General features: G+C 36.1%; 1 protein-coding gene across 2 annotated transcripts in view; it reads left to right on the forward strand.

Annotated features, from left to right (window-relative positions):
* DNAH6 (dynein axonemal heavy chain 6) overlaps positions 1-25,635 on the forward strand; it is a 188,789-nt gene that overhangs the window by 88,054 nt on the left and 75,100 nt on the right. For both annotated transcript variants that reach the window (XM_074285606.1, XM_074285605.1), the window contains 12 exons: positions 2,701-2,872; positions 4,045-4,191; positions 7,210-7,283; positions 8,387-8,541; positions 9,453-9,684; positions 11,527-11,679; positions 14,792-14,932; positions 15,799-16,041; positions 19,520-19,687; positions 20,118-20,353; positions 21,533-21,794; positions 22,536-22,659. In XM_074285606.1, coding sequence (XP_074141707.1) covers positions 2,701-2,872; positions 4,045-4,191; positions 7,210-7,283; positions 8,387-8,541; positions 9,453-9,684; positions 11,527-11,679; positions 14,792-14,932; positions 15,799-16,041; positions 19,520-19,687; positions 20,118-20,353; positions 21,533-21,794; positions 22,536-22,659 — 2,107 coding nt within the window. The remainder of the gene's footprint in view (positions 1-2,700; positions 2,873-4,044; positions 4,192-7,209; positions 7,284-8,386; positions 8,542-9,452; positions 9,685-11,526; positions 11,680-14,791; positions 14,933-15,798; positions 16,042-19,519; positions 19,688-20,117; positions 20,354-21,532; positions 21,795-22,535; positions 22,660-25,635) is intronic.

Consider the following 25,635-nt stretch of genomic DNA (forward strand, 5'->3'; position numbering starts at 1 on the left):
AAAGCCGCATAGAGCACTGAACAGATCATATATGGTAGATATGCAACTTGAACCAAGAGCCTCTTAGGTTCAAATCAACTTTCTACTGATGCACCCGGCTGCCTCTTTATCACTATAGATGATGGAATTTTAGAGCTTAGAGAAACCTTGAAGATTTTCTAGTCTAATGGTCTGCTTGAACCTGTTGTGTGGATTCTTGGGTTCATTCTTTCAAGCTACTCGTACTGGTATGCTAGGTTTCCCAGAAGGTAGCTGCTATTTTCCCCCCTCTGAGTCCTAGAGAACTCTGAGAAGCCCATAGGTGATTTTCTAGTAGTCTAGCTCATGAGCCCCCATTAATGTTCTTTTCCCAGAATTACTAGTTGGTATCAATTAGTCAGATTTTTAATTCGCTTTTAGTTACAATTGTCTCCTGAGGTTCTTTAGTAAGACAAGCTAGTAAATAACATCCTCTTAAAAATTCTGTTGCAATTCTCCCACATGTACATCAGAGCTCAACAGAAAGTGGTCTTCATCTTAGAGATCCCATGTGGCAAATGAGTAATTCACACACCCTAGTTGCTGGAAATCCTTTTTTTTCCTTTGGATTCCATGAAATTCTGCTTTGGTACAGTATAACCTTCTTTTGGGTTTACTTTTTTATTTAGTATTTTATTTTTCCCCAGATATATGTAAAAACAATTTTTGACATTCATTTTTAAAACTTTTGAGTTCCAAATTCTTTCCCTTCAAAGGGACCCACATGTGCACAAATGTTTGTGGCAGCCCTTTTTGTAGTGGCAAGGAATTGGAAACTGAGTGGATGCCCATCAGCTGGAGAATGGCCGAATAAGTTATGGTATATGGATGTTATATAATTATGTATAACTATATAATTGTAATATATTATATAACTATACAATCATTACATGAAACCATATAATTAGCTTATTATATAAGATCCATGGGTCATGAACATGTTTCTTCAGCAAATCTCAATACATATTTTTCAATGACTAGAAGTATTTTGCTCTTCCCTTATTTGATTCACTAGATTTTTGGTTCTTACTTAAATGCTTTTAAGTGATTCATTAATTCAGTCAGAGAGTAAGCCATGTTTCCACCTAGCTCATACTTCTAATTGACTAATTCAGTTAAGAGTAAGTAAGCCATGTTCCCACCTAGCTCATACTTCTAATTGACTAATTCAGCTCTGATTATTGGAGGAAGGTTATAGAACTATCCATTTAACACAGAAATAAAGCCAAAGAGGTAAAGATGTTGTGCAAGATCATACGGCTCGTGGAACTAAAGCCAAAATATTCTTTCCCAGCCTAATGTACTGTCCACTGTACTTCATTGCCCCTTATTTTCTTTATACAAGGCTAGGTCCTCTCCCTCACTAGGTAGAAATAAAAGGGAACGTTTGGGGTGTCCAGGAATTTATTGGTTAATATGTTGTTAAAAGCCTACTTTGTATAGACTACTATACTAAACCCTGTGAGGGACACACAAAATCCAGAGAATACCAAAAGTCTTGGTGCAGCTTAAAGCTTTTAAAAGCTTGTACAGGCTGAAACCCATGAGCCAAGTGTTAAATTTTCATTGTGAAAATTTATGCTTTAGAAATTGGGAAATGCTATTGTGAAAATTTATGCTTTAGAAATTGGGAAATGCTACAAATCAAGGCTTGATTTATTGACTGGTTGATTATCTAGAAACAAGAAAATGATAGCAAAAATATTAATAATGCTGATTAGACATTAAAATGTGTCTTATCAGACATTTTTTCCAGAGTTGATAGTTAAATATTTATGAGCACACCCCCTGAAGTTAGGGTATGAATACTGAAATAAAATGATTCTACCAGTTGCCCAATCCAAAATTCAAAGAAGAATACTAAAATAACTAAAAATCTTAACCTCTTTTCAAAATCATTGTTATTCTTCTTTATATAGAGACACCAACTAGTTAAAGCTAATTAGGAGCTAAGATCTTCCTAAAGCCAAAGACAAGAAGACAAAAGACATGTCCACCACCTAAAATAAATTTCTAAAAGTGCAAACCTACTCCCACCTAAACACATACAAATATATAGTTGGAACAAAAGCTTTAGAACTCCAAAAGGGAAAAATAAATCTTTATTTCCAATAAATTAGGCTTCTGGAGTTAATACCAAGAAGATAGGAAAAGTAGAAATTTTGTAAAGTTTATCAGAAATGTCTAAAAACTTTGAAGCTTTTTTACACTTAGATTCAGGCCACAAATATATGATAGGATCTGATATTAGGTCTTCATATTCCAAAGTTCAAAGCTAAGACTTAAATAACTATCCCTTACTTATAGCCTGATTCAGATGTGAAGAAAGAAGACAATGCAAATTTCTAAAAATGATGTAATGGAGAGAAAAGGCTATTTGCTTACTTTTGATTCTGGTTTAGATGTCTGTGTAAAGAGATTAAAATTAAAAACACAGTAAGTTAATTATTGGAAAGAAAATCCACAGTTGTTGAGTCATAGTTGAAAAAAGCTAAGAAAAAAGATGATTTTACAAAAGCTCTTGAGAAGTTGTCTGACATGAAAAGGTGATATGCCTTTTATTCTTTTTATCACAGCTTGAATTTCCTTTTGGTATTTAGAGGGAAATTAAGTTTTGCTTCATGAGCAATTAAGTAACAAATCATATTTCTTTCATCGGTTTTTCATTGTTTCTGGTTTTAGGCAATCTTAAATGGTTTCTTATATGACTTTGCTCCACCTGTAAGACAGTGTGCATCCAGTATTGTAGAAGCTGCTGTTGAAATTTATAACAGGATGAGCATTGATCTCCTCCCAACACCTGCAAAATCCCATTATGTGTTTAATTTGCGAGATTTATCCAAATGTGTGCAAGGTAACGTATCTTTATCTTCTGAGGTAGCCCTGTCATGTCATTTCCATTTGGTTCTTAGATTGCTACATGGTACAAACCAGGTGAGTTTGAATATGCACATCTGTATGGTAATATTCCTTTACCTTAAAAGGTTCTAGAGCAGAGATTCTTAACCTGGAGGCGGTGAGGTGTTTTAATTAAATTTTGATGTTTTTAAAATTTTAATTTTTAATTATCAGAGTAAAATTATTGTTGTTCATTTGTTTTAGTCAGGTTCAACTCTTTATGACCCCATTTAGGATTTTCTTGGCAGAGATACTGGAATAATTTGCCATTCCCTTTTCCAGCTCCTTTTACAAATAAGGAAACTGAGGCAAACATGATTGAGTGATTTGACCTTGCTAACACAGTTTATAAGTGTCTACGCCAAATTTGAACTGAGGAAGATGAATCTTCCCAGCTGCCCCAAGTTTTAGTTCAATAAATTTAAAAATTATTTTTAATAATATCAAACTGACATATTTGATAATTCAATACAATTCATTTCCTTTCTAATGCCATGTATTTTAATTTAAGCTCTTAAAAACATTTTTCTAAAAGTCCGGATTGTCAAAGAGGATGAGGTTCAAGAAATACACACATACACATACACAAGTTTAAGCACCTCTAGTAAAATGATTAAATTTTGGTAATTTGGAATGTTAAAATGGTTATGGTGACATCCCACCTATCCATGGCATAAGATTTTTTTCATAGTGCTCTCTGCAAAATAGTCCTATAAAGTGAATAGTAGGGATATTAAAGACATTTTAAAGATGAGAAATTTAAAACTTATGGAAAGTTTTCTTAAGGTCACATAGTAAATATCCACGGCAGCCCTACTTGTAATTTCAGCACTCTCTCCACTGCACCACAGAAACCATCTTGCCTTGTCTCTCTGCTCCCTAATCAAGTTCCATTGCCTATCTCTTCTCCTATCAACTTTATCTCTTTGGAAGTCTCCCCTCCTGGTGGCCCCCACTGTAATTCAGTAAACTTCAAATCCACAGAATAAAAAAGTTATAGGTGGGAGAAGGGAGAGAATCTGAAACTGAAAAAAATTTCTGTGCTTTAAATAAATAAATGAAACCTTATAATGACAAATGTCATTTTCTTTTTTTACTGTTCTTTTTAATTTTTAAATTTTTTATTAGGTATTCTGCAATGTGATTCAGCAATAGTCAGAGAGGAAATGCAGATATTTAGACTATTTTGCCATGAGTGTCAAAGAGTTTTCCATGACCGCCTGATCAACAGTGAAGATAAGCAATACTTCCACACCATGTTATCCGAAATGGCCGGTGAGGTTATGCTAATATTTTCATGAGATGAGGCAGAGGGATTGTTTTTCCTATTGATGCAGATTAACCTTAGATCATATTATAAAATGCAAAAACAATGTGAAGAGTTCATTGATAGAAGCCTTTGTCCTCTCTTTCTTCTCCTTCTTTGAAGTTCATGTAATTCACATCTACTAATATAAATCCTGGTAACTCTTTTCTAAACACCTGCAGAGAATGTTTCTCTTTTTTCCTCCATAAATGGAGTCTTTCTCTCCTCTCCAACTTTCACCATCATACTAGGGGACTTCAGCTTACGTACTGATACTACATCAAATGCCCTCACCTTCTAGTTTCTCAACATTTTGTGGTTGTTCAGTCATGAGCAACTCTTTGTATCCAATCCTATTTGAGGTTTTCTTGGCAAAAATATGGGAATGGCTTGTCATTATCTTCTCCAGCTCATTTAACCTGATGGGGAAATTGAGGCAGACAGGGTTAAGTGACTTGCCCAGGATCACATAGCTGGGAAGTATCTAAGTCTAGATTTGAATTCAGGTATTCTTGACATCAGGCCCAGTGCTCTATCCACTGTGCCATTTTCTGCCCATTTCTCAACTTATTAATTTTTTATGACTTATTCTACTTCATAGACACACAAAGATAGTAATAACCTTGATCGTGTTATCACCCATAAATGTACCTTCTTCCCTCCCCTTTCCCCTCTCTCTCTCTCTCTGTCTCTCTCTCTCTGTCTCTCTCTGTCTCTCTCTCTCTGTCTCTCTCTGTCTCTCTCTCTCTCTCTGTCTCTGTCTCTGTCTCTCTCTCTCTCTCTCTCTGTCTCTCTCTCTCTGTCTCTCTCTCTCTCTCTCTCTCTCTCTCTCTCTCTCTCTCTCTCTCTCTCTCTCTCTCCTTCTCCCTTCCTCCTTTGCTAGATCCTCACCTCCCTGCTTCATACCTACTCCATTCCTCCTTTCAATCCCCCGCCTTCACAACCCAGGTGCCATCCTCAACTCATCACCATAGCCCTCACTCCCATAGCCAATCTGTTGGTTTCATTTTTGTGCATCTTTCAAATATATGCTCTTGTCTTGTCTTCCCTGACCCTGCTGCCCCTCTGGTGCAGACTTATCACCTCATGCCTCATTTTCCAATTCTTTGTCACTGCAAATGAGCTGCTACAAACATTTTTGCACATATGGGTCCTTTCCCCTCCTTTATGATTTCCTTGGAATACAGACCCAGTAGTGACATTGCTGGGTCAAAGGATGTGCACAGTTTCTAGCCCTCTGGGCTCTCCAGAATGGTCAGATCATTTCACAACTGCACCAACAATGCATGAATAGCTCATTTTTTCCCACATCCCCTCCAACATTTATCATTGTCATTTTTATTATTTTAGTTCAGCCTAACCATGAGCAATTGACATTTTTCCATTTGTTTAGATATGACTTTATTTGTGTGAGAAGTGTTTTTGTAATTGTGTTCATATAGTTCTTGGAATTGGGATGACAGGTAGATGCCCAAATATTTTATCTTGTCTACAGTTATTTTAAATGGAATTTCTCTATTGCTGCTGGATTTTGTCGGCACTATATAGAAATGCTGATGATTTGTGTGGGTTGATTTTTTATCCTGCAACTTTTCTAAAACTATTAATTGTTTCAAATAGGTTTTTGGATGATTTTCTAGGATTACTTAAATATATCCTTTGAAAAGAGTGAGAGTTTTGTCTCCTCATTGCCTATTCTAATTCCTTTCATTTCTCATGGCTACAGCCAGCATTTCTAGTACAATGTTGAATAATAGTGGTGATAATGGGTATCCTTGTTTCACTCTTGATCTTATTGGGAATGCTTCTCTCCATTACAAATAATGGTTTCTGATGGTTCTAACTTAAATAGATGCTGCTTATTATTTTAAGGAAAACTTCCTTTATTCCTATGCTTTCTAATGTTTTTTAAATAGGAATAGGTGCTCAAAAATTTTGTCAAAATCTTTTTCTACATCTATTGAGATTATCATATAATTTCTGATGGTTTTGTTATTATTATGGTTGACTATGGTTCCCATCCTCTTGTAACTTTATTGCCTTACCTCTATTTCTTCCTGCTTCTCCTTTCTATAGTTTGTTTGTAATGGATGCTGTCATGCTGTCCCTTCCCTGCCTTCCCCCTTCGAGGACAGGGGCTGTCTTTCGCCTTTCCATCTCTAGTACCTGGCATATAGTAAATGCTTAATATTTATTGACTCTGACTTTCCCTGTTAAACCTTTGCAGTTTTATCAGGGAAATAGATTTAATTGATGTCTAAGAACTGACAATTCATCTTTTGACTTGAATTCTTTCATCCTTGTAACAATCAGTAGAATATCAGAGAAGGAGCCGTGGAGTCTTTGGCATTTAGAGCACTTGCTTCATTTATCAAAAGCTAGCATTTATATCATGCTATTAAGGTTTGCAAAACATTTTATAAACCTTATTTAACTTAATCCTTACAACAATCCTGAGAAATAGATGCTCTTATTATCTTCATTTTACAGATGGTTATACGGAGGCAAAAAGGGTTAAGTGACTTGCCCAAGAGTCACACAGAGAGTGTCTGAGGTCACATTTGAATTCAGGTCTTCCTAACTCCAGGGCTTGTGCACTACCCATTGTGTACCTACTATTATTCTGTTAGCCTTGGAGTACAGCACATCATGCTCCAAAAGCATCAGTCTTTGGGAGTAGTTCAGAAGAACTTTTTTGAAGACCAAACTAAACACAGTTGGGCTTGTATCATGGAGGTCCTTCTTCAGCTATATGTTAAAGTGGATGGCTTCTGAGGTCCCTTTCCCTCTAGAATTCTGTTGTTTCTGTTAGCTTATAAACTGGTCCAATATATTTCTCTTTGCACATGTTTTTTTCCCCTCCTCATTGATGCTATTAACTAAAAAGTGCTAAATTTGTTGATATCATTTTATCTGATTTAGTCATTTAGTAATATGCGTAACAATATTTTGTATAACTAAATTGTCTGGTTTTGGATGTTTTACAGGCAAGCATTTTGCCATTCCAATTGATCAAGATCATTTTATCAATAAACCAGTCATATTTGGAGATTTTATAAAGGCAAGTATGTGATATTGACATCACTGAGGTTTGCAGACTTACAAAAATGTATTTTCTGCTTTTTGGGGGGTCTGATTTTCTCCTCTTAATTTCAAAAATGAGGTTTTTAAGAATGAAAGCAAGAAATCTTAAATTCAGCTTCTCTCTAGGATTTCACTCATCACTTTGTTTGAAATGTCTCCATATTTGCAGCATTCTCTATTTGTATGAGAGCTTTTGTGCAAATCTTTTCTGCCCTATTAGAATACTGTCTTGTGAATAAAATTTATCATTCATTTTTGTATCACTAGCTTCAAATGAAGTGCTCTATGTTTAATATAAGTTTGTTACAACAGGAGCACTTAAGTCCCAAGTCTTTATGCTATAATACTATGAAAATTATTTAACATAGATAATTAAATGTCTATCTGGTGTGTGTGTGTGTGTGTGTGTGTGTGTGTGTGTGTGTGTGTGTGTGAGAGAGAGAGAGAGAGAGAGAGAGAGAGAGAGAGAGACAGAGAGAAAGAGAGAGAGAGAGAGAGTTAGTTAAATGGCACAGTACATAGAATAACAGACCTGAAGTCAGGAAAACTCATCTTCCTCAGTTCAAATTTAGCCTCAGACATTTAATAGCTGTGAGATCCTGGGCAAGGCATTTAACTCTCTTTGCCTCCATTTCCTCATCTGTAAAATGGGCTAGAAAAGGAAATGACAAACCAGTCCATTATTTCTGTCAAAAACACTCTAAATGGAGTCACAAAGAACTGGACATACTAAAAACAACCCAACAACTACCAATATATTTATGTATGTATCTGTAAGTCTAGCACTTGGGACAGTGCTCTGCATTTAGTAGGCACTCCATAAATGCTTTTTTTTTATTCATTTGCACCATTGTATTGGTGCTTTGAGGGCTTTTTTGTATCCCTAGCTAGTGTCTGGCATGTATGTATGTATGTATGTATGTGAGTGTACATGGGCTTGCATGTGTGTATATATGTGTGTATATATGTGTGTATGTGTGCATTATGTCACTGGTTCTTTTAAAACTCTTCCCATTCCACACCTGTCTCTGCATGCTTATTTGTATTATTGATTCTTCTTCCTCAATTCTTTGGCCACAGATTGGTGTTGAAAGAGCCGATCGCCTCTATGAAGACCTGGTCGATATGAATAAGATAGCTTCAGTTTTACAAGATTACCTTGATGATTACAACATAATGACCTCTAAAGAAGTAAAACTGGTATTCTTCCAGGATGCCATCGAGCACGTGTCAAGGTACAGGAAAGCTCCATTATGCTAGCTTAGAGCCAAGAGACCTGGATTTGAATCTAGCTGTTGCACCCCGCCAGTGACAGGGATCTCACTGCCCTACAAGGCGGTCTATTCCCTTGTCTGTCCCCTCAGAACGAAAATCATTTCCCCTAGAATTTCCACTCCCTGGCCACAATTCTTCCTTCTATGATTTTGAGCAATAATTCTAGTCTCTCTTTTATCTAACACTCTTTCAGAAAATGAGTTATTTCCCTTGAGTGTTCCTCATGTAACGTGGTCATTTTTTTGGTGAGGTCCAGTTTATTTGGGCCTTCCTTGCAATGTCCATCTGTCTTCCTCTTAAATTCTCTCCATCCAGAATAAACCAGAAGAAGAAAAAAACATCTTTTATATAAAAGGAAAACAGCCAATATATATATATTAGTCAGAAGACAAAGATTCTTGCAGTATCTGAGATTTGGTGAGATAACCTATCAGCAGGTACTAAGAAACAAGATTCTGAGCTTCTTGAGAATAGACATAAAAAGATACAGGGCTCCAGAAATGAGAAGGACATTGAGGTACATAGGCAGGAAGGGCAGATCAGGAGCAACAAGGAAGCCCAGCATGAGGAATGAGACCTGAAGGAGGAAGAAATAGGAAAGGTACCAGACCATGAGTCAGAAGACCTGCATTCTGCTACCAGCTTTGCCATTTTCCTGACTTCCTGGCTAAACTTGTTACTTCATGGCTAAAGTGAGGGGTCATTCCAGGCAGGCTCTGAAGTCCCTTCTAAGTCAGACATTCTGCAGAGAATCAGAACTCCATCATTCCAGGGAAATCCGCTCTGGCGATATTCATGTCCAAACCTCAGAACCCATGGTTTGTGGGCCTAAAGGTGAAAATAATTACTTATACTCCTTCTCTTCATGCAGGATTGCACGGATGATTCGCCAAGAACGGGGAAACTCTCTGCTCGTCGGAGTCGGCGGAACAGGAAAGCAGTCTCTCACCAGGCTCGCCTCTCACATCTGCGGCTACAAGTGTTTTCAGATTGAGCTCAGTCGGGGCTACAACTATGAAAGTTTTCATGATGATCTGAGGAAGCTTTATAAGATGGCAGGTGTGGAAGACAAAGACATGGTTTTCCTTTTCACTGATACCCAGGTGTGTTTAAACAGCTTAAATAATAGTCACTGGGAATATCAATTAATATATTTATCATATTCACTATATTATTTTCACCTTTAGGACCAGCCACAGAGGCTACTGTGGTAGAGTGGCTAGAGCTCTGGTTTCCCAACCAAGCACACTGGGATTCCAGTCTTACCTCTGACATAAGCTCTGCATCCAGGACCATCTCTGGGCCTCCTGATCTTTATGTCACCATTGGACCCAGATGGTTCTGGAGGGAAAAAGTGGACTGGTGATTTTTCACAATCTTTTCTCGCTGAAATCCACTTCATATCATGGGAAAATCCTCTTGATGCATTGATCATCTTCCAGAACAAAGACAAAAACATAGGTTACCTATGTGAGCCTGAACAAATCACTTGACATCTCAGGGTCCCATAGGTAATTTATAGAGAAGGAACTGACCTGGAATTGGGAAAAGTTCTTTGCCCACTGTACCAATGAAATGCAAATCTAGACTTTCTATTATGAGTATAACTCAAAATCATTTCTTTGTGGTGAAATATTTTACATAGTGGTGAATAATGAGACACAGCATTTTTATAATACTTTAAAGTTTGTAAAATATTTTGCAAATAATATTTTACTTAGTGGTGAATAGCTAACAATGAGAGCCAGCATTTTTATTAACACTTTAAAGTTTGTAAAATATTTTGCAAATAGTATTTTACTTAGTGGTGAAAAGCTAACAATAAAACCCAGCATTTTTATAACACTTTAAAGTTTACAAAATATTTTACAAATCGTATAGTTGATCTGCACAATCACTGGAGAGACTATCCATTTTTGCAGATAAGGAAACTGAGGCATAAAGTGGTCAAGTGGCTTGTTTAAGCCCACATAACTAGTAAGAAGCTAATGCTGAAATTGAATTCAGTAGGTCTAGCACTATATCCAATTGCACCCTAATGGTTTTTGATAATAATTTGACATTATTTTGGTCAGTTGTATTATCCTCTTGAATGTAATGTAATAAGAGATAGGGAGTCCATGAGAGTTGAACATTGCAATTATTTTCAGGGTTTTGTCAATATATTGATTTTTCTTTCTCTTCCTCTTTTTTCTTGTTTCTTTTTTTAATTCTTAATTATATGGGATGGATCTCTGGAAGGGGAAAGGGAGAGATACCAGAGGGTAAAATTAAGGTGACATAAAAATAAAAATTAAAAAATAGATTTTTTAAAAATAGAAAGTCAATGTAGTGGATTCCAGTCCTCAATTGAGGAGCTGAGCAAGGAGCTCACAATCCTATGTAATGAAAACTACCAGATAGGAAATTCAGAGATCATAATTGCCATGTCTAGTTCTATATCTGGTTTTTGATTCCTACCTATCCTTCAAAGCTTAACTCATGCTACCTTTTCCTGGATGCCTTCCCTGATTCCCCTCAATCAGGAAATAACTTCATCTCCACAACTCTCCCATAGTATTTTGCTATTAGAAAGTCCAAAGAATCTACAAATTAGAAGATCCGGACAGGTTGAATCCCAACTTTGATTTCTCTGAGCCTCAGTCAGTTTCTCCAGCTATAAAATAGGGCTAATAATGGCTGTTAATTTGTGAGGGAAGTTCTTTGACAAAACCATTGTGCTAGGAAAGTATGAACTGTTATTGATATCACATTTTATTTTTTATCACAATTACATGTGTGTCAACTCTACTACTGGACTATAAGTTCCCTAAGGGTAGGAGTTATATCTTGCTTATGTTTTCCTTTTCCACAGTTAGAAATGTGTGATGATGGGTTAGTAGCTGGTGTTCATGGATGCAAAGTTATGTGTTAATCTCAGGATTCTCAACCATTCTCCCATATAGATTGTTGTGGAAGAGTTCCTGGAAGACATTAACAATATTCTGAACTCTGGGGAAGTACCAAATCTATTTGAAAAAGATGAATTGGAGTATGTCATGGCAGCCACAAGGCCAAAAGCGAAAGAAGCAGGAATTGCAGAGGGCAACAGAGATGAGGTGAGAAAAGCAATGATGATGATGGTCATGGTGGTGAAAATTTATCTTTGTATAGTCGTATAAGGTTTGCAAAGCATTTTCCCTAGGTTGCCTCTTTGTTGTTACTGTCTGGTAGTCCAAATCTCCATGAGCCCATTTGGGGTTTTCTTGGCATTTTTTTAGTTTGCCATTTCTTTCTTGAGCTTATTAGGAGGTGCTTAATAAATGCTTATTCCCTTTTGCTTCTACCTGTTTTGTTAGCCACTAAAATTTTCACATTTTCTTCAGTCTTTCTTCATATCACATCATGATTGCCCTCTTCCAAACACTCCTGTGTTTGTTCAAGTCTTGCCCCATGACAGATACTTCTGAAGTGTTCTATCCTGGACAGAGTTAATGGAGTGTCATTTACCTTCTTCTCAACCCTATTTCTCTCCTGATGACATATTCTAGGTCAGGATTTTTTGTCTTGACTCATTAAAGCCCACTTTTCACCCAAACCATTATCTAGCTAGACCCCTCTCATCCTAGATTCACGCAGTTAATTTTTGGAACCCAAATATAAGAATTGCATTTGTCCCTATTAGTTTTTGTAACCCAAATGTAAAACATTGCATTTGTCCCCATTAAGTCCAATCTAATCAAATTCAGCCCACTGTTCTACCCTAGTGAGAGCTTTGTACCCTGCCTTTGAAGTCCAATGTGTTAAGTAACCCTTCTTACTTTAAACCACCTACAAATTGTATAGCATGTCAAAATAGCAAATGTGAGAAGCATAATGGGTTTTGTTTCTAAATAAAAGCCCAGATTTTGATTATGACTCTTCATGTATTCTGGCGAAATATTTCAAGCTACTTATTGGCCAATTAGTATGAGCATTCCAAATAATTTATGTGATAGTAATGTAAAGTTATGCATATATCTGATGATTTTTAAATATTGATTCTGAAACCCCTAGGGAAGCTCAGGGAGACCATAGTGCACAGAGTTTAAAAAAAAAAAGGCTTGGAATCTGGAAATCTCATCTTCCTGAGTTCAAATCTGGCCTGAGATACTTACTGGTTGTGTGACCCTCTGCAGGTCTGTAAAATGACCTGGAGAAGGAAACAGCAAAGCCATCCGGTATCTTTGCCAAGAAACTCCCAAATGGGTCACAAAAAGTTGGACACAAGTGAAAAACTACAATGAAATCCTTCAATTGTATAAGGCCATCAAAACAATGCCAGATTTTCCTACAAATTACCACAGAAAACAAGAGATTTAGGGTTAGAGTCCGGTGGGTTAGAGGAGACAGCCAGTTGAAATGGGCATTTTTTTCTAAAGCAAATGGGTTTAAGTGACTTGCCCAGGGTCACACAGCTAGGACGTATTGAGTCTGAGGCCAGATTTGAACTCAGCTCCTGATGACTTCAGGGCCAGTACTCTATCCACTGTGCCATCTAACTGTCCCCTAAAAGGGCATTTTCAAGGCAGTGTATGTATGAGCATATGTAGTCCGGAATGGAGAATATAACCTTGAGAGGATAGACGGATAGCTGTCTGAATATAGGAAGGGTTGTCCCATAAAATAGAGGGATTACTATAAACTTATTAAATCCCAGAGAGCATTTCTGATAGGAACAATGGGTGCAGGTTGTAAAGAGGGAAATGTTGATTTCAAGAAAGAAAAGACTTCCTCACAATTAAAGCTTCCTAGGAGTTGCTTAGGAGTGAGTTGCCCCACATGCACATACTCAAGGGGATCTTCAAGCAAGGTTTGATGACCCTTTGAGGGGGATTTTGGTTCAGTCCCTTCCAGCTCGACATGTGCGAGAACATCTTCATTGTGTCACATCCGCCTGGAGGTTGGATGAAACCATAAGGATCATCTGGTAACCAAGTGCTTCTTAAACTGGGCTTCAATCACCTGGATTTTGGGTTTTTTTTTTTTAAGATTCTAATAACTGTATTTCATTTAATAACTGATTTCGTTTAATAATTGATTTCCTTTTTCTTGAATGATTTCTTTTATAAATGTATTTTAATTGAATTTTTATTGTATTGTATATATTTAATTGTATTTTCTGTACATTTAAAAACAGTAGTATGAGGAGTCTGCAGGTTTCACTAGACTTTCTAGGGGGTTCACAAACCTCTCCCTTCTAGTTCAGTCTCCCTCAAAGCCCCCAAGATTCAAATTCTCAGATCTTTGTATTTTCTCATGCACATATTTTTGTCCTAAAATATTGTGGAAAAAAAATCAAATAACTTAATTAATGAATCATCAACAGCAGAGAAGCAGTGTCCCATGGGAAGAAAACAGATGAGAAAGTCTTCTTAGAGCACATGATGCCTGAGGACAGAAGCCAGAGCTAGCTGCCTGGTGCAAGTGATGGCCCTACTTGAAAAGTCAAAAAAAAAACCGGAAAAAAATTAATTCTAGAAAGATACCAAACAGCAGGAAGAATTTATTCAAGAATCTATTTTATGTTGATTTATATATATATATGTATACATATATATATATATAATTTTAAAGGAAGTTATAATTATAACATAATAAATTGTAATAACCTTGAAGTTGGGTAAAGGCATTCACTGGCTACATCATTTTAAAGGAACCATTCCTTATTTTCATTTTAATTTCCTGTGTTTTTCTTATTCTCCTATGAAGTCTTCCTAGGTAACCAAAGATTCATGCTCTCCCATTCCTCAAATGACCTCCTATTCACTTGTGTATAAGTTGTAGAGCCCCATTAGAATATAACCTCCTTGGAAGCAGGATCCATTTGTTTTGTTTTATTTTATGTCCAGCAATTCTCTCAGAGACTAGGGCCACATGGTAAGTAGTTAATAAAATATATAACCCAAGGCAAGAGATCTGGGTTCACAAGCTATTGGGAAAATAACTATAACATGAAAACACTGATACCCACAGAGTTGTTAATGTGCTTATGAAAGAATGTGTGTAAAATACAAGAGATCTAGGCTACCTCATGTCTCATATATTTTCCTTCTTTTCCTTCCATGAGACTCAACTTTTCTATTTAACACTGGAAAAGTCAAAGTCAGTAGCATGCAGCCCCTGGACATATTGGCCACTGGCCCTTTCCTTGATGGATTTAATTGTTACAATTCTAATTTTCTTTATCAGGTGTTTCAGTTTTTTATCAGTCGAGTTCGCCAGAAGCTGCATATCGTGTTATGTATGAGCCCTGTTGGGGAAGCTTTCCGCTCACGATGTCGGATGTTTCCATCCCTTGTGAACTGTTGCACAATTGACTGGTTTGTACAGGTTAGTAAAGCTCCCCATGGAATATTATGAAGAATCCAATAATGAGGCCATACCTGGTCATAGCCAGATTAGTATAGACCTGTCCTAGAAAAAAGAAAGTAAAGAGAAATTTCTCATTAGGAGAGAAAGAACTAAACCCTGTAGATCTTCCTCAGATAAAGTAAAAGAAGAACAAAAAGGAAATAAAACTCCCACAGTAAAGCCAGCAAAAAGAATAAAAAAAGACTAGGGAGAAAGGGGCTTCTATTTCAATAACAAAGCAAATGGAAGAAAAGAAGGTAAGAAAACTCCTGGGGAAAAAAAGAAGGAACAAAATACAACAAAACACATGGAACCCCAGAAAATGAGAAGTCCCTCAGGGTGCCTGAAAACCTTAATAAAAGAATAAAAGAAAGAAAGAAGAAGCAAAATTAGAATTCTTAAAGAAAACTTGGAAAGAAAGTGAAGAGTTTAATGGAGAAGCTAGTGAACATTGCAAAGACAGTCTCCAAATTTTGGAGCTAAAACAACATATATTAGAGTGAAAGCAAAAAATGATAAAGACATAAAATAGGCATCTTTTATAGATATAGGTTATAGACATAGATGTAGATTATGTGTATCATATATAATATAAATAATATATAATAATATATTAAATAGATAAAAATAAAGATACATTTAAAATATTTTTCAGGTGGTTTCAGGTTACAGATAGAACTTATGTGCAATCCTATCATTCTGGTATCATTTCATGTCTTATTCTCAGAAACCTATAGAACTGAATCATTGTCTTATTCAAGTATTACTACCGTCCTATTAAATTGAAAATCAGTTTTGTTTATTTTTTAAATAGATTTTTGAAACTCTTCTTTTCTTCTTTACAGTGGCCCAGAGAAGCCCTTCTTTCTGTATCACAAACATTTTTCTTAACTGTTGATCTTGGAAGCCCAGAATTAAAAGAAAAGTTTTCAATGATGTGTGTGGATATTCACATGAGTGTGACAAATATGGCTGATCGATACTATGCGGAGCTGAGACGGCGATATTATACCACACCTACTTCCTATTTGGAATTAATAAATCTTTACCTCTTAATGTTGAATGAAAAAAAGAAACAGTTGGTTTCAGTAAGTTCAGCTATTTTAAGGGAGAACTTTTCATTAATGATTAAAATAATCTTGGTAGGGCTTAAGCCTGTAATTAATTAATTAATCAAGCATTTATTAAGTGCTTACTATGTGCCAGACTTTGTGCAAAGGACTGGAAATACAAAGATAAGCATAAAGGAAGACATTTACATTATAATTGGGGAAGTTCTGTAAAAGATAAATAAAAGAAGAGGAAAAAATATTGATCTGGTGTTGAAGTCCAGAGAGTTATTTTTTTTAAATAACTGTCCAGTTCCCAACAGTTATTTGTGATTTTAAAAAATAACTTAGTATAGCACTAAGAGAAACTAAGCTCCTTAGATTTCCCCATCACAACCTGGAATATTGCCCAGTTCCCAACAGTTATTTGTGATTTTTGAAAAATTAACTCATTAGATGCCACTAAAAGAAACTAAGCTCCTTAGATTTCCCCATCACGATCTGGAATTGCCCAGTTCCCAACAGGTATAGGCTTTCCACTATTGACTGGATGTAACCTCTCGCATCCCAACCTTTGCTGAAGACATCTCAAAAGTTTCACTCCACCCAGACCCTTGGATGAACAATCATCTAGGTTGGGGCAGACCACCCAAACTGTCATTGTTCCCTGTGGTCATCAGGGCCTTGGCGTATTCCATGCTACTTTATGTTCAAGAATTTATATATTTCCTGGCCTTTCAATTTGCCATAGCTTGAGTATAGCCACAACGCCTTCTGTATGTGTCGTATCTTCCAATTAAAATGTGAATTCCCTAAATGCAAAGAATGCCTTAGTTTTCAATTTGTTTCTCCAATGTCAGGCACATAGTAAGGGCCAAAATATTTTAGTTGCTTAAAAACTATTTTGACACAAAACCAAATGTTGTGGATGTGATAGCAAAGGAATTAAAAATAAAGGAACAGTGCAATTATCTGAGACATTAAAAGTATTATTCACAAATCTAGTCATTTTGGTCAAGGAAAAGCATTTAACTGTGTTTGATATTGAATGTGTTTTCCTTAAAATGATAAGAAGTATCTATCTAAAACCATCAACAGACATCTGTAATGAGAACAAGTTAGAAGTCTTTCCAATAAGAACAAAGATATCCATTATCACTAATATTCTTCAATAATGTAGTAGAAATGCTAGTACTAGCAATAAGAGAAGAAAATGAAATTGAAGAAATTAAAATAGGAAATGAGGAAACAAAAATTACATTCTTTGAAAACGATATGATGCTATACTTAGAAAATCCTAGAGAATCAACCAAAAAATAATTGAAATAATTGACACTTCAGCAAAGTTGCAGCATATAAAATAAACCTACATAAATCATGAGAATGTCTCGATGTATTACTAACAAAGCCTAGTACAAAGTCAGAAAGAGATAGAAGGTGAAATTTTATTTAAAATAAACGTAGGTAATATAAAATACTTGGGAATCTACCTGCCAAGACAAACCCAGAAACTATATAAACATAATTATAAAACACTTTTCACACAAAGTCAGATCTAAATAATCAGAGAAATATGAATTACTCATGAATAAGTTATGCCAATATAAAAATGGCAATTTTACCAAAGTACCCAAGCAAACTATCATAAAAGGTAAAGAATACTAAAGGAATCAATAAAAACAAAAATGTGAAAGAAGGTAGTCCAACAGTTCCAGATCTCAAAATGTATTACATACAAAGTAGTAACCATCAGAATAATCTTTACTGCCTAAGAAATAGAGTGATGCATCAATGGAAAAGATCATATAATACACAGAACACATGGAATTATACACAGAATAATACATGATGATAAATGAACACAGTAGCCTTGTGTTTGATTAATGTAAATATTTAAGCTTTGGGGACATGAAATCACTATTTGACAAAAATTACTGGGAAAAATGGAAAGTAGTTTGGCAGAAATTAAGTTTAGACTAACATTTCATACCATATATCAAGATAAGGTTAGAATAGGTATATGATTAAACATAAAGGGGAGATGAAATATTCCACCTATCAGAATTGTGGAAAGAGAAGAATTTATGACTAAACAAGAAATAGATGAAATGAGATGTGAAATGGATAATTATGATTACATCAACTTGAATAGCTTTTGCATAAACAAAACCAATGTAGCCAAGTTTACAAGGAAAGCGGAAAACTGGAAGAATTGTACAGCAAATTTCTCTGATAAAAAGGCCTCATTTCTTGACTATATAAAAAACTGAGGCAAATTTATAAGAAACTACCAGTCATTCCTCACTTGATAAGTGAAAAATATAAAAAATTCTCCAAATCATTATTAATTAGAGAAATGCAAATTAAAACAATTCTTGAGGTACTACCTCAGACCTTTCAGATTAATATGATAAGAAAAGAAAGTAACAAATATTGGAGGGAATGTGAGAAAATTGGAAAACTAATGCAATATTAGTGAAGTTGTGAACCTATCCAACCACTCTGGAGAATAATTTGGAACTATACCCAAAGGGATATATATATAAAATTTGGAACTATACCCAAAGGGATATATATATATATATCCCTTTGGGTATAGTTCCAAATTTTATATATATATATATATCCTTTGACTCAGTAATACTACTGCTAAATCTATTTCCCAGAGAGATTTTTTAAAAGGAAAAAGGACCTATATTTACAAAAAAAATTATGGATTTATGGTAGCTCTTTTTGTGGAGGCAAAGAATTGGAAATTGAGGGGATACTTATCGATTGGGGAATAATTGAACAAGATATGGTATGTGATTGTGATGAAACAATTTTGTGATAGAAGAAATGGTAAGCAGAATGCTTTCAGAAAAACCTAGGAAAACATGTATGAACTGATGCAAAATGAAATGAGCAGAGCTAGGAGATCACTGTGTGCAGTAATAGCAATATATGAAAATTGCTCTTAACATTTGGTCCAAGATAATTCAAAAGGACTTATGATGAAAAGATGCTATCCATCTCCACAAAAAGAACTGATGAAATCTGGATGAGTCTGAATGTAGATTGAAATATGTTTTAATTTTTTTCTTTATTTTTCTTGTTTTGTTCATTTTGTGCTATCTTTCACAACATGGCTAATGTGGTTTTTTTTTTCAGAACTACATATGTATGCTCTATATTAAATTGCTTATCTCCCAGGGAATGGTGAAAGGAGAGAGGAAGGGAGAGGATTTGGAAAATTTTTTAATGTTTAAAATTGATTGTACATGTAAATGGTAAAAAAAAATTTTTTAAAAAAGAATGTGATAGAATTCTATAGAGGATCTCTAGTTCATCTGATAATTGCTTAATTTTTTTTTATTTAGAATTAATGTCAATGTATTTTGCTTGGGGCTGTTATTGACCAAGAGTGTTTATATCTAAAATAATTCTAGGATAATTAGTGGGAAAAGTATCCTCTGATGGGCACATTTATCAAAATGATACGTAGAATTAATCAGTACATATTTGCATTCTTATCTAGGCTCGAGATCGAGTGAAAAATGGTTTAACAAAGCTATTAGAGACAAACGTGCTTGTGGACAAAATGAAATTAGATCTTTCAGCTTTAGAACCAGTTCTTAAAGAAAAATCAGTGCAAGTTGAAGCTTTGATGGAAAAATTGTCTGTGGACCAGGAACAAGCAGATCAGGTACCCAGAATTAATTTTATAATGTTTTGACTAAAGTAATTAATTCATATCTAATTAAATGTGGCTCAAGATATTTTATACATCATTAACAGTGAATCAAATTACATTTAATTGGGTCATTTGGGTATTTTTCAAAGTTGTAAATAAAATATATACTTTAAAATGAATCAGCACAGTTCTAACATTGAGTATGGGAGAAATGAACTAGAATAAAATGACATAAGAAAACTCCATTGAATATTGTGTATGTACTTTACCCCATTGTTCTTTTGCAGAATAGTTGATTTTCACAACTATTACATTAAATTATCAATCTGCTGGACAAAAAACAAGGAAGGGGTCATTTAACTTAGTTGATCAAATTGCGGTGGTAAGTCTTTGAAATGCTAAGACAATGATATTAAATTTTTGGATGAATTTCAATCGCCAGGTCCGTTGCATTATTAAAGAAGATGAAGCAGTAGCCAAGGTGAAAGCTGAAGAAACCCAAGCCATAGCTGATGATGCTCAGCGGGATCTGGAGGAGGCTCTCCCAGCCCTCGATGCTGCCAACAAAGCACTGGACTCTTTGGACAAAGCAGATATTTCTGAAATCAGAGTTTTCACCAAGCCGCCAGATATGGTCATGACTGTCATGGAAGCCATTTCCATTCTCCTAAATGCCAAGTGAGCAGTTCCAAATGACTTCTATCTACCATTTATGTGAAAGGCGATGGAGCTAGGACATTGCACTCTGAGTCAGGAGTACTAGGGTTTAAATCCCATTTCAGACTCCATGTGAGTCAATTAAATTCTCTGTGCTTCAGGCTCTCCATCTATAAAAAAAGGAGATTTTATGAGGTCCTTGCCGGTTCCAAATCTATTTTCTTATAGTCCCATTTTTGTTGGACAAAGCTCTGGGGACCTCTAAGAAGGTGCAGCCATGAAGGCAACGCTGAGTCAAGGCAGATCAGCATTAAATCCAGAAAAAAGCCTCTTCAATAGAGAGACAGATAACAGCCTTTCTAGTCCAAGGACAAAATCAAACTTCTTCAAGCACTTGGACTTGTCAGTGAGACAATAAATCAGGGAGATTATGAGCTTATATCAGACTGGAACAGTCAAATAAAGTGCTAATTCTAATAGATCTTACCTACTTTTTAAAATCATTACTCATCTAGAAGCTCTCCTTAGACAAAGTGTATATTGAAGGAGTCTCAAGGCCAGAAGGAATCAGGAAGAGTTACTGAGTTGTGGCTGCGTGATCCTGGAAAAGTGACACCCTTAGAATAGTCTTGTCCTGAGGTATTCAACAGTCCTCATACTACATTGTGACTCACAGGATTCCTGAGTAACCAGGTTAAGATGTTATTGAGAAATATCTGGAACACAAGGTTTTACAAGGGTGAATGTTGAAAACTATCTTTGAAAAATAAAAAGCTGCTGTTATAAAAAAATATAAAATGAAAAAGAAGAGAATATTTAACAAAGTAGGTAAAATAGAATAGAACATAGCTGTTGTTAAGGCGTGATTTTTTAAGTGAAGATATGACCCAAAGTGATCTTTATGTATGATTCCGGGGCCGCATTTCTATTTGTGTTGGCCATTATTCTAGCCAACCTTTTAAGACATGGTTTGCAGAGAAGTTCCCATCTGTCTTAGTAAAGGGAATTTATTTACCTGGGAGTTCCCTAAGAAGCACAAAGATGGCATATAATGGGTGTTAATAAATACTTTTTGCCTTTATGACAAAGCCACAGCTCAAATCCCTATCCTGATTGTTTAAATTTAAGCTCTTAACACATGTCTAATTCTATATGTCTTTATTAACTCTTTATTAATGTGATTTTTAATGTGTCTTACAGACCTGACTGGGCCACAGCAAAACAACTTCTTGGGGATTCTAATTTCCTCAAAAGACTTTTAGACTATGACAAGGAAAATATAAAGCCAGCTGTATTGGCAAAGCTCCAAAGATATATTAATAATCCCGACTTTTTGCCTGAAAAAGTAGAAAAAGTGTCAAAGGCCTGTAAATCTATGTGTATGTGGGTAAGAGCTATGGATTTGTATTCTCGAGTCGTCAAGGAAGTCGAACCCAAAAGACAAAAGCTCCGAGCTGCTCAGGTATATTAATCACCTTCCTTTGCAATATTTTCATCCTTCCCCACAGCTCTCAGCTCAACAATTCTCCTTGAACACAACAGGGGAATAACCCACCAGCCCCAATGATCTGGAGAAGGAAATGGCTAACCACTCCACTATCTTTGCCTAGAAAACCCCAAGAGGGTCACAAAGAGTTGGACACAACTAAAACCACTGAATAACAGCAATATGATCAAACTATTTAAAACACAAATCCAAGGAGCCCAAGTTAAAAACTCCTGCTTATGCAAGTAAAAATAAGGAAAATACTGAATGGAACACAAGAATGCCCTACCCCCACTGTCAGAATCCTTATTTCCCATGGCGCAGGTTTTCCATAAAAAAAGGCAGAAAGTTGTCAAACTTGGGTTCATTTCTTTTAAACATCACAAGTGGCATCTGATTACTTAATGAACTAGTTGCTCAGCTCAGGGTCCCCTAGATTAGTTTATCTAATTTATAGTCTGGAGGAGGCTCTAACAACTTAATCTAACTTAATTGACAAGTCTAAAGGGGGATATTTACTATCTTTAAAGAAATCAAGAATTATTACTCAGGATGGCAAAGTCCTGATAAACAAATCTAAATGTTGTCAAGAGCAAATTGTTAGATGTTAATTTCCATGCCATCCCAGACATTTTAATCTCAAATGCAATATTAGAAAAGTTTCACCTTCCTTGAGGAACTTTTAAAAGCATTTATTTATTTATTTATTTTTACTAGGCTGAGCTTGATGCTACCATGGCTACCTTGAAAGATAAACAAAAAAAGTTAAGACAAGTAGAAGATCAGATTCAAGCTTTACAAGAGCAGTATGAACAAAGCCTTAATGAAAAAGAGAGTCTTGGTAAGTAGAAACTGTCTGTTTGAATGATGGGCCATTATTTTAAATCCTCTATTTGTGTTCTCTCCCTCTATTAGAATATGAGGTCCTTGGTGTAGAATATCTATATCACCACACTTAGCACCGTGCTTGAAGCAGTAATCACTAATAATTAACCTTTTTTCCTTCATCCATTTTAAGAATTTTTAAAAGGTCGTGTAGCCAACCCAATGGCAGATTTTATAACTACATCTAAGAATTATTTCTCTTACTTTGTCCCAATTACTTCCTAGTGCGTTCTAGTTATTACAGAATTACTGGAATTTTAAATAATCCTGGTCTGAAGAAGTTCATGTGTAAATGAACTGGAACAACAGAATTAGATCCACAGAAAAGTTACATACATAACTCACTTATATAAGTCCTTCTGAAAGGAGTATTAAGATAAATTATATAGAGCTTAAAGAGTGGACAACACCCAATGTGATGGGTTGAAAAGAAGACATAACCCTGAGTTTTTTTCTTTTTCTTTTCCTTCATTTTCATAAGGAATGACTCTATTTAGGTTGGAAAGAAAGGGGAACATATAAGGGAGGAGAGGAGAGAAGATCTAAAAACCAAACAAATCAATACTTTGAGAAAATTCTGAAAAGCAAAAATAAGAAAGTCACGATCATGAATATGTATCGTGTGCATCCAGAATACAAATGAACATGTGCAGGATATGCAAATTGGAAAATGGCATCACTTCCACCCTCAAGGAGCTCGCCTCCTCCTTAGGAATGGGGCAGATAATAATACTGATAAAGATAAAGATGGAGAAGTTGCTATCATTGAGAGTGACAGGAAGAAAAGGAATGGGAAGATGCCCGATAATTCACGGCACGTGAAAATATATAAAAATATAAGAAATTACCTGATTAGTAAGAAATTACTAAACCCCACAGCTTCAGATGTTCCATAAACATAACCTGAGCACAGACTTAGTGCCAGACAGGATGCTGGAACCTGGGGTAGAAAGACAAAGGGAAACAGTCACTGCCCCTCAGGGAGCTCCTAGTCTGGGCTCTCCCAAGATGCAAAACCCAGCAGACTTGGAGGCTCAAAGGCAAAGATGCAGATTTTACTCAGAAGTATCACTGAGACTTAAAAGGATGGGACCAATGTCTAAAAAGAGCCTCTGGAAGAGCAGATCTTATTTTGCTTTTTTTTTTTTTATTTAATTATAGTTTTTATTTACCAGATATATGCATGGGTAATTTTACAGCATTGACAATTGCCAAACCTTTTGTTTTAATTTTTCCCCTCCTTCCCCCCTTCAGACAGCAGGTTAACCAATACATGTTACATATGTTAAAGTATAAATTAAATACAATATATGTATACATGACCAAGCAGTTATTTTGCTGTTCAAAAAGAATCGGGCTTTGAAATAGTGTACAATTGGCCTGTGAAGGAAATCCAAAATGCAGACGGACACAAATAGGATTATTGGGAATTCTATGTAGTGGTTCATAGTCATCTCCCGGAGTTCTTTCACTGGGCGGAGCTGGTTCAGTTCATTACTGCTCTATTGGAACTGATTTGGTTCATCTCATTGTTGGAGATGGCCACATCCATCAGAAGTGATCATCATACAGTATTGTTGGTGAAATATACAATGATCTCCTGGTCCTGATCATTTCATCAGTTGATTTAAGTCTCTCCAGGCCTCTCTGTATTCCTCCTGCTGGTCATTTCTTACAGAACAATAATATTCCATAACCTTCATATACCACAATTTACCCAACCATTCTCCAACTGATGGACATCCATTCATTTTCCAGTTTCTAGCTACTACAAAAAGAGCTGCCACAAACATTTTGGCACATATATGTCTCTTTCCCTTCTTTAGTATTTCTTTGGGATATAATCCCAGTAGTAGCGCTGCTGGGTCAAAGGGTATGCACAGTTTGATAACTTTTTGGGCATAATTCCAGATTGCTCTCCAGAATGGCTGGATTCTTTCACAACTCCACCAACAATGCATCAGTGTCCCAGTTTTCCCACATCCCCTCCAACATTCAGCAGTATCTTTCCCTGAGCAGATCTTATTTTAAAGGAACAGCACATATACAAGGGTATGGGCGGCAGTGTTGATTAATAATATATCTGGGGATTAGAGGTGAGGTATGGAGGTGAGCACCTAGGGTAAAGCTGATGGAGAGAAAAAGCAGAAGCAATGTTGTTTTGGAAATACTGCAGACTATCTGAGCCCAAAAGGACATGGACATGTATGGGGACCAGCTTATAAGCTTGATGTGGAGACATAACATAGTGGTAGCAGGATTTTCTGAATCTTTGTCTTTCTCATTCTCTGCTTCTCTCTCTCTCTCTTCCTCTTTTTTCTCTCCCTCTTTCTCTGTCTTTTTCTCTCTGTCTCTCTCTGTCTCTCTCTCTGTCTCTCTCTCTGTCTCTGTCTCTCTCTCTCTGTCTCTCTCTGTCTCTCTCTCTCTGTCTCTCTCTCTGTCTCTCTCTGTCTCTGTCTCTCTCTGTGTCTCTCTGTCTCTCTGTCTCTCTCTCTGTCTCTCTCTCTGTCTCTCTGTCTGTGTCTCTCTCTGTCTCTCTGTGTCTCTCTCTCTCTCTCTCTCTGTCTCTCTCTCTCTCTGTGTCTCTCTCTCTGTCTCTGTCTCTCTCTCTCTGTCTCTCTGTCTCTCTCTGTCTCTCTCTGTGTCTCTCTCTGTCTCTCTCCTCTCTCTGTCTCTGTCTCTGTGTCTCTGTCTCTCTCTCTCTGTCTCTGTCTCTCTGTCTCTCTCTCTGTCTCTCTGTCTCTCTCTCTGTCTCTCTCTCTCTGTCTCTGTCTCTCTGTCTCTCTCTGTCTCTCTGTCTCTGTCTCTCCCTCTCTCTCTCTTTCTGTCTCTGTCTCTCTGTCTCTGTCTCTCTGTCTCTCTCTCTTTCTGTGTCTCTCTGTCTCTTTCTCTCTCTGTCTCTCTATCTCTGTCTCTGTCTCTCTTTCTCTCT

Source organism: Sminthopsis crassicaudata, chromosome 2 (genome assembly GCF_048593235.1).
Source record: "Sminthopsis crassicaudata isolate SCR6 chromosome 2, ASM4859323v1, whole genome shotgun sequence".
Lineage (NCBI taxonomy): Eukaryota > Metazoa > Chordata > Mammalia > Dasyuromorphia > Dasyuridae > Sminthopsis > Sminthopsis crassicaudata.